General features: G+C 32.5%; 1 protein-coding gene across 1 annotated transcript in view; it reads right to left on the bottom strand.

Annotated features, from left to right (window-relative positions):
• The window catches only part of FBXL5 (F-box and leucine-rich repeat protein 5), a 50,453-nt gene that overhangs the window by 18,262 nt on the left and 22,369 nt on the right, over positions 1-9,822 (bottom strand). Inside the window, exons 4-8 of the mRNA XM_012638400.1 lie at positions 8,481-8,663; positions 6,172-6,297; positions 3,023-3,171; positions 2,343-2,425; positions 717-1,442 (exon numbers count right to left, since the gene is read on the bottom strand). Of these exons, the coding sequence (XP_012493854.1) occupies positions 717-1,442; positions 2,343-2,425; positions 3,023-3,171; positions 6,172-6,297; positions 8,481-8,663 (1,267 nt within the window). The remainder of the gene's footprint in view (positions 1-716; positions 1,443-2,342; positions 2,426-3,022; positions 3,172-6,171; positions 6,298-8,480; positions 8,664-9,822) is intronic.

Consider the following 9,822-nt stretch of genomic DNA (forward strand, 5'->3'; position numbering starts at 1 on the left):
GAGACCCTGTCTCAAAAAAAAAAAAAAAAAAAAAGAATAGCTACCTCTCTAGGCTGATGAATGTTTCATCTCCACCTGTCCTTTCCTCTAGGGAAAAAAGGAGTTTAGTTTAATCTACTAAATATTGTGCTTACAAAAAAAGAGAAAATAAAATGTATAACTTCTACGTTTCTTTATGACTTAAGAAAGCAATAGAAAGTAAGTAGATTATGATCAAGGACCAAAAATTCTAAACTCCAGCTACACAATCTAAACTCTAGCTCTGCTGTGCTTTGGTTTTTGTAACCACTTAATGGCTGTATAACTGCACTAAATTACCTCTATGCACATTCTAATGTTTCCCAAAATCCTCAATGTAAAATAATAGCAACAGAATATGGTACACATATTTTCTTCTGTTACATGTCCTTGAGGGTAAAAATTATATCTTATTCATCCACTAAAGTACCTTAAAAATGTGATGCAGCCATTTACTAAGTATTTATTAAACCTTTAAATTTATGTTCTTCCCTATATCTCAACGGATTTGAACTTACTGAAATGAAACTTCATGTTGGTATCAGAAGTTATACTGTTTCAACACACTGAATTAGGGCAGATTTTGGTTAACCCTTTTGCTTAAGTAAATCAACTAAAACGAATGACTTAAAAATGTTTATATTCCATCTGAAAATAGAACATGTGCATTTCTTAATACTCTGGAACTAATTACTCACCTGAGACCATGGTCTGTGATCTGGTAACATCCAGACAGACTGAGAAACAGAAGTACACGTCCAGTCTCTTGATCAGATTTTTCACTCCCAAAGTAAATTAAGTCTTTTCCCCTAGGCAGTCTAGTCCTTGATGCTTTTCCGCACATTGCGGAAGACTCTGGGAGTGCTGACATAGTTCTTAAAGCTGTTCCTGTACAACAAAATGAATGACCACAATATGCAAAGGCTGGAGAAGCACAATGCTGCTGCCAACAGACACTAGTCCTTAGTCCAACAATATCCTTACTGTAACAACAAGAGGTGGAACAACTAAAATTGGATGCTGTTTCCATTACACAAAGACTTTCGACATTTCTATGTCTCCACTCTACAGCATCTTCAATATCAGCCAAATCATCAGCATCTAACATCCATACATAAGGAGAAGTGAAATTTTCAGCAGAAACAGGCTTAGTCCAGGGGTGTTCATTATCTATTTCTTCTCCAATGCCCTTGTTAGTTAAATCGTGCAAACAGGCATACTGCTTGGTGGACTGCATGGTAATGTCTTTATTTTTCCACATAGTTGAAGTAATTTTGCTTGTAGAAGTTTTCAAAAAGCCACTCTGATGAGATGTCAGAGTTCCAAGAGCTCTGGAAATCTTCTCTAGGGCCGTATCGGTGATTTTCTCACAACCAGACAGATCCAGATGCCGAAGTCTCTGGCAGCAACCAAGCCAAGACCAACTATAATTTAGAGGTAAAAAGAATATTAATGGATATTGTTAAATTCTTCAAAAACATTTGACTATACGTATGTAGATGAAAACTAGAAGAAAGATTTTATATCTAATATAATCACTTAAACATTTACTGAATATCTATTGTCAGGTGCTATTTTTGATGCCAGGAACACAAAAATATAATGAGAGTAATTAGTAACTAAGAGTATTTATTACTAACCTAACAGGACAGGATGGGAGAGGGATAAAGATGCTAGAGACTTAAGTTTATCATTCTATAAGTAACCAGTAGAGGAGAGGTTGCCTACACATGAAAGAAAGAGAATAACTAATGATTAACAGAGGAAAATCCAGAAGTAACAAGCTCTAGGAATTGGTAGAGCATTAGCCTTAGGCAGAGTAGAGGATACCTCTCCCACTGAAAGAGGAAAAAAGATGCTGATATAAATGCTAGGGTGGGAAAGAGGAAGTGAGCTAGAATACAGGAGAAATTGGTGGTATCAAAGAAAATACACTCTTTGAAGAGTGTAGCTTTAACAAAGTGACACTATTTCAGAATAACTGTGAAGAATGTAAGAGAGAGCTTTGCCAAGTGGCCCTTAGAGCCCAACTAAAACTAAAATTTCTTAAAAACATAATACCAACCTACATGGTTGCACAGCAAGGCTCAAAGGCCTAGTACACAATATAGGACTATAGAGAATTTAAGATGATACTAATAGGAGTTTTGGATCAGCCGGGACTTGTGAACAAGAGGAAAAGAATTGGAAGGTGCTATCCAGTTACAGCCATACATGACTGAGATTTGGTAGTAAAAAATAATAGTATGATTAAACTGCAATTATATAAATGAGAAATTATAGAACAATTTTTTCTTATATTTAAATATTTAAACACAACTAACCTGTCAAATGCAGAATCTGAAATGTCAGTTTGGGTAAGATCCAGATGCTCCAGGTTAGGACAAAGCTCTAAAATCTGCCTAACCTATGAGAGGCGGGGGGCGGAAATTGTCATTATCAAGATCTGTAGACTTTTAATTAGATAACAAATAACTATTAGTATATACAATCCAATGATTCTCAAAAGTCTGTGTCAAAAAAAAAAAAATCACTTTAACAGTGCACTAAAAATATTCTAGGCTCAAATCCTTGAGAATCTTTTTTAGTAGTTATGAGAATAAACTCAAGAAATTTACATTTTTAAGGAATACCCAAGGAGATTCTGATGTAGGAAGTCACAAGATACACTTTTATAAAACAGTGATTTCCTCTCACTTGCCCATATTACATGCCTTACATATTATAAACAATCACATAAAACTGGGTTTCATCACTTGAAACTAAATAAAATGTTTAGCCTCTTATAGTCTCAGTTTCCTCATCTATAACATGTAGGCAGTATCTATGCTACAAAGATTGTGAGAACTGAAATGAAATAACATGAAAGCTAACAGAGTATGCCTACTCATGGGAAGGCACTCGATAATTGGTTTTTTTCCTTAATTAAACTCAGGAATAAGCAAATCAAAGTTATATATTGCAATTTTTCTTAATATCCCAACTAGTGCTAATTTATACATACCATTTTGCTGGAAACTGCAGAGCTGTATGCTAACACTAAAGTTTTTACAGAAGTACCAACATATGGTAGAATATTATGAATTAAGCCATGGAGTAAACGTTTTTCCATTTGTGCAATGCTGATAGCAATAGATTCCTCTGCAGACTCTTCTGTAAAAACAAATTTAAAAGTCTAAGAACTTGGTACACTAATTATAATTAGGCTACTCAAGGACATACCAAATCATTAAATATGAAATACTTTGCTATCCTTACACTCCCTTATGTAAGTAATTTCATTTTTAGGTAATGAAAAGTTTTGGAAAAAACTGTGAATACTGAAAGAATAGTAAAAGTTCTCCAAGAGATCAGAATATATGATATATCAAAACAAAAATGATCCATAGTGAAAGCACCATCAGTTATTCTACCTAAATAAAAAGGACATGGAGCTAGAAGAGATTTGCAACTCAACCAAATTAGCCTGATGATAACGAATCAAGCAAAGAAAGGTACTTTAGAATTTTTAAGACGTTGAAAATAAGTTTGCATCTTACTTAGCTTCTGTAAAGCTTGGATGTTTATAATAGGATGCGCTACTGTAACAACAACCGCAATGAAAAAACTACAAACTCCAATTTGATACAGCAAAAACACACTACACTAAAAAGAATGAACTAATAATTTTATTGCCTTTCTCAGGATCCTAATAATATTATGCTTACCTAAAGACCTAACATGAAACGTCTCTAAACATAAAGGAGTTTAACAAAGTTAAGGAAGTCTCATTTAAAACAAAACTGAGTACAGCTGACAAAAGGAATGTAAGTAGAAAGAATAATTACTAAATTTGCTACCCCCATAATATCATGAAATTAAAAAAAATGAATTTGCTACTAATGGTTCTTTGTTTATAGATATTATCCTAAATTCCTCCTTTACCCAGATATATATGTAAAATATAAAGAGATTAAAAATTACTTTAATGAACTCTATTTATTCTATTTTATTACCAAGCCATTCTTTTGTTTCAATGGCTTTTAGTATCTAAATGTGTACTACTTACTGTGAAATCTTTCATTTTTTTCAGTATATAATAGTTGTACATATTTTGGGGGTACATGTGCTATTTTGATGCCTGTATATAATGTGTAATGATCAAATCAGGGTAATTGGGACTGTGAAATCTTTAAAAAAAAAATTACACATTCTATGAAAAATAACTTCTCTGCAAGACTAGTAAAGACAGCTAAACTGGAAAAGCACTGAAGTAGATGGCAGATCCAAAGTTTAGTCTTAAATCCACTAATCAACAGAACAGATTTATTATCTTTAAAAGGCTCAATTTTGGCCGGGCACAGTGGCTCACGCCTGTAATCCTAGCTCTCTGGGAGGCCGAGGCGGGAGGATTGTTTGAGCTCAGGAGTTCGAAACCAGCCTGAGCAAGAGTGAGACCCCGTCTCTACTAAAAATAGAAAGAAATTAACTGGACAACTAAAAATATATAGAAAAAATTAGCCGGGCATGGTGGTGCATGTCTGTAGTCCCAGCTACCCGGGAGGCTGAGGCAGGAGGATCGCTTGAGCCCAGGAGTTTGAGGTTGCTGTGAGCTAGGGTGACGCCACGGCACTCTAGCCCAGGCAACACAGTGAGACTCTGTCTCAAAAAAAAAAAAAAAAAAAAAAGGCTCAATTTTTATAGTATAAACCTTTCCTTTTCAATATTGAAGGAAAACAACAGTTTTCACCTTGGCTATCTTTAATTTTTGAGACATATACACTGAGTTTGGTATAGACTTCAAAATTCTTATCATGGGTATTATGAATTTTCTAGAATAAACAGAGTCTTAAGTTGACATCTGAGCAAAGACCTCATCTTCTTCAGGTCTTTGTTCAAATTTTTTCAGGGGACCTTAACTAACCACTCTATTTAAAACTGTAACTTCTTTCCCCACTTCCTGGCATGCTTTCCCTTCTTTATTTTTCTCCACACCACTTATCATCATCTAACATAGCATATATTTTACCTGTGTTTATTATCTGCCTCCCCACTTCAAATTTTAAGCTGAACAAGGCCAGGGTTATTTTTTTTCCATTTTATCTTTATAACTTTCATACCTAAAACAATGCCTGCCATAGGTAAGCACATCATCAAATCTAATTGGAATAGAACTCTTCCTTATATAGTACCTCCCAAACTTTTATTTATACCAAAATGTAGCATCTTCATTTCATAAAAATGAACTACTTTTCCTGCTGAAATAATAATCTTTATACTTACAGTTCTTACTTTTCATATGTTTAGTTCTTTCACCAGACCAGATTAGCTTTCTTAAGTGGGCAGTTTTATAAATAAAATTTCCTATAGTTTCAGTTTCACCAAGTAGAAAAATACCTCGTTTGTTAATTTTTTACTATTTCATCATCTTTTAGTAATTATCATCTAGAATAGTATCGAAGACAGAATTTGTCTTCCTCTTCATACTCCCAAAAAGCATCTCTCTGCACCTCTATTATATAGCACTTTTCATTATGTACCTTAAAAATTACATATTCTAAATTTGCCCCCATTTGTGAGTTATTTAAGGGTAGGAATAAAGTCTTATTCACCCTGAACTCTCAATGCTCAATGAATAGCTACACTAGTTTTTATAATTCCTTACCATTTACAAAAACTCTGCATATATATATATATATGTATATATATGTATATTACTTCATTCTACAACAACCTTATGAGGCAAGTGTTATGAATGTTTACAAATCCAGTAAGTAGCCTCGACAGCTTCATCCTCCTTCCTCTGGGCCACAGATGACCCAATCAATAAATGCTGCTCAACTGATCATTTAAAATGGCCCTAAAACACATATTGTAAACTATAAAGTACTATAATGAATGTACATTATTTCCATAAGGAAAAAGACATCATTTTCTAATTTTTTATTTTAATATAAAAACAAACGGGAAACAACCCTATATACATTTTTTAAAATCTCAAAATTTTAAATTTTCTTATTATTCCTTCAAATTTTAAGTAGTAAGGCTTAGAAATACCAGCTTCTTTAGAAAACACAAAAACACATAAATCTTAACACCTAATGATTAGAAGTACTTAATATAACAGCAATTATTAAAACAACACATCATAATTTTAATTCTAAACATGCTTACCAGATTCATCTATGTCAGCATCTTCATCCCATTCATGAAAAGCACGACTTTCATCTTTCCTATTTTTCACCCATTCCTCATCAGGTTCAGTATCAAGTTCAGTTGCAGGACCACTGTACCAGTCACCTACTCAATGAATAAACAAATAAAAACAAAATAAAATTAGACTGCCTGTCATTATAAAACTAACCTATTTACAATAAAAACTCTCTACACACAGAAAATACTTGAGCCCTGGGCAATGGGCCAGGTATTTTTAGAAATATTTAATGATGGTTAAAAAAAATAAAACTAAGTAAGTATTGGATTCAATTTCAGACATACTGAAAAGAACTATGACTATGTGGGTTCAATTAACAATAATAATTAATTAACCAATAGTTCATATTTTCTCAAAGTAAAAACTTTCTCAAACTATAGAAATAGAATAACTACAAAAATTTACATAGTCTGCTATGTACCTGCTTTGTAGCTACTCTCTATACAAGAAGTTTTTCAATTGTCTTTTACAGTAATAAGCTTAATTGTTATAATCACATCTATAAGAAAAGTAATTATCAATAATCTTGCATACAATTTTAGAAATCATTGAAAACAACATAACATTTTCCCCTACTGTGGCTTCATACTAGCTGCTGCAACAGCCCCATTATGATAGCTAATAAACAAAAGGAGGCAGAACCTTCTACTCTGTAGTGAATCAGTCAGCAGTTCAGAAATAGGTGGGAACAGAAGTCAAAGGTAAAGATAAAGGTAAAGCTAAACCATAAATTCATAGTTTGAGGAGAATGTGTTACAACTAACTTACATGATAGCAAAGTGAGAGATAATGTAGAATTAATTTATTGAACTCTTAACATTACATCTAAACTAGAATTTCTCAACCTTGACACTATTGACATTTCGTGCCAGGCAATTATTTGTTGTGGGGGACTGTCCTATGGATTGTAGGGTGCTTAGTATCAACCTTGGCCTCTACCCACTAGATACCAGTATAATACCCAAATATGGACAAATATAAATGTCTCCAGACATTTCAAATGTCCCCTGGAGGGGAGTAAGAATTAATTCTGATTGAGAACCACTCAAAACAAATACAATAAAAAATAAATAACCATTTTTATTGGAATTTTTGTTTAAACATATTAAAAACAGAAAAAAGCATATTTAAGATTTGAGTGACTTCACGGAAGTTAGCACAGCATTATCACATTTGACATTCATATCAAATCGTATCTAATTATGTATTCACAACTAATTCTTAAAAATAGCTGGACAAAAAAGTAGTTGATACACCCATGTTCGCCTTATTTCACTTTTCACTCAGTATTTCATTATCTTAAAATTAATAGAAAGAATTATTCCACATAAAAATAACAATTCTAATCATTTAGATCATGTAAGTTTACCTAGTACTACAAATAGCTTCACTCAAAATAACATTAAATATCTAATAGCTTATCTTAAAAGTGCTATATATTATTGTGACAAATAAAACTGCTTTTAAATCAGATTCATAATTTAAATCAGATATAAAGCCACAAACAGAAATCTACAAAAAAAAATTAATGTGAATTTTAAGGCTAATACTCACCTAGAAGAAATTGTTTTAATTCAGTGACAGAAAATATATGCCAGATTAGTTGCATGTACCCCATAACTGCATTACACGTTTATGAAAAGAAAATTTTAACTGTTCACATGTGAAAGTAATGTACCACAATGTAATTAATTAATATGAAATTATTATTTAGAGAATGAGGCATTACCAATCACAAAAAAAGATGTTAAAGATAGATTCACAGTTATTTTGAGCCACCACCAAAACCAAGCCATAATGGTATCTCATATTTAAATTTTACAAAATTTATTGTGTTTTTAAAATACTCCTATAATCTAATTATGTAAAGCTGTTCTGAAAACCTATTAATTTCATTTTTAATTTATAATTAGGGAAAATTCCATAGTCAAGGGTAGGAAGAGCTAGCTTAATGAATCCCCATGTACCCATCACCTATCCTCAATAATCAACATTTTGCCTATCTTTTTGCATTTCTTCCCCAGACTATTTTTTCCTAATTATTTTAAAAGAAATGTCAGACACCACATAATTTACTGATGAATGCTTCAGCATTGTTAGCTTTTCAAACATGTCAACCAAGAGCACATCAGCTAACTATAAAATCTACTTTTTGGTCAACCTCTCAGAGATCCCCCTCCCTGGCTTTGCTTATTAATGTCTATGAGTATTCATCTAGAAAAATAGATGCAAATATTGTTAAAACAAACTAAAAGTCTCATTTACCTACCTCTGGCCCAATGAACAGGGTAAAGATGTTTCCAAAGAGATCCAGTTTTTGTCAGCTGAGACCATTTAGTGCTTACTTGACTGCAACGACACAATTCTTGAGGATTAAGATAACTGAAAATTGACAGCATTACCTCAGGAGGAAGATGGGTTATACCTGTTGAATGTTCTGACACTTCTGCTTCTGAAATAAGAAAGAAAAAGTTTAGCAGTAAAGGCTAGAAGAGCAAATGCAATAAGAAATTACAATTACATTTCTATAAATAAAATTCAGTGCCTGAAGTCAATTTCTTCCTGCTTGCAAGATGTGGAAAGGAAATGACATGTATTAGAGGTAACATGGGGGTGTTAAACTTGTTAAGAACCAGCAGGGTTAAACTGTCATGGCCCAAATCATACTTCATCAGTAGGAACTACAATAGCGAACACAGAACTAACTTCCTCTTATGAAGGCGTCACAGAAAAAACAATACTCACTTTGTAGCCTAAGTAGCATCATTTGAAAAAGGAACAAAACAGGTTATACAGCTTTAAATCAAAAGTGTAGAGTCAGTCGGATTATGAGATCTTCAAGGCATTTTTAATGACACACACAAATCTTACAATGTTTTCCATTCATGCATTATGACTCCTGTCAGTACTTTTCTTGTGTTCCCTCTTTGATTTTCACATTTCATACAAAAGATCTGTGAAATCTGACTTCCTTAACCTATAGGTGCTTTAATCTACTTATATTATTTATGTTCCAGTTGAGACAACAAAATGTAAATATTTTTGATGCTGTTATACATTGATAAAGAATCTTTTATCAGTAATTATTGTAGAAAAGTCATTGGATATTCAATATATTATTTCAGTAATAATTTTCCGAAATAAAAATGAAAATGAGATGTTAGAATATAAAATACAAAATATTCATCATCAGAGTACTACAAAGAATTTGAGTACCTTGTATATCTGATTTGTCTTCATGAAGCAACTTAAAAATGCTATGATCACATTCTTTAAACTACCACTTTTAAAATACCAAATATTTTAAACATAATAAAGCCATAATTTGCTTTGAAGGAGTGGGAAAATTAAATGCAGTAAGTGTGGTGCTTTTAAATCCCATGTTATAATTACAATTAAACCAGACACAACAGGTCTTAGCTTGGTCTTTAAGGTACAAGCTACATTTCAAAGTAAAGCACACAAGCTTTATGAGTTTAATTATAGCTTAACTTATAAAATCATTTTTGTTTCAACATGTATCTCGCCTACTTTGTTAAATACGAGAAAAGGACCAAGTTCAAAATATTATAAGCTATTTTAACAGGAACACCATTACTGTCACCAATCTT

The sequence above is a fragment of the Propithecus coquereli genome, unplaced genomic scaffold, assembly GCF_000956105.1.
Source record: "Propithecus coquereli isolate 6110/MARCELLA unplaced genomic scaffold, Pcoq_1.0 Scaffold13, whole genome shotgun sequence".
Lineage (NCBI taxonomy): Eukaryota > Metazoa > Chordata > Mammalia > Primates > Indriidae > Propithecus > Propithecus coquereli.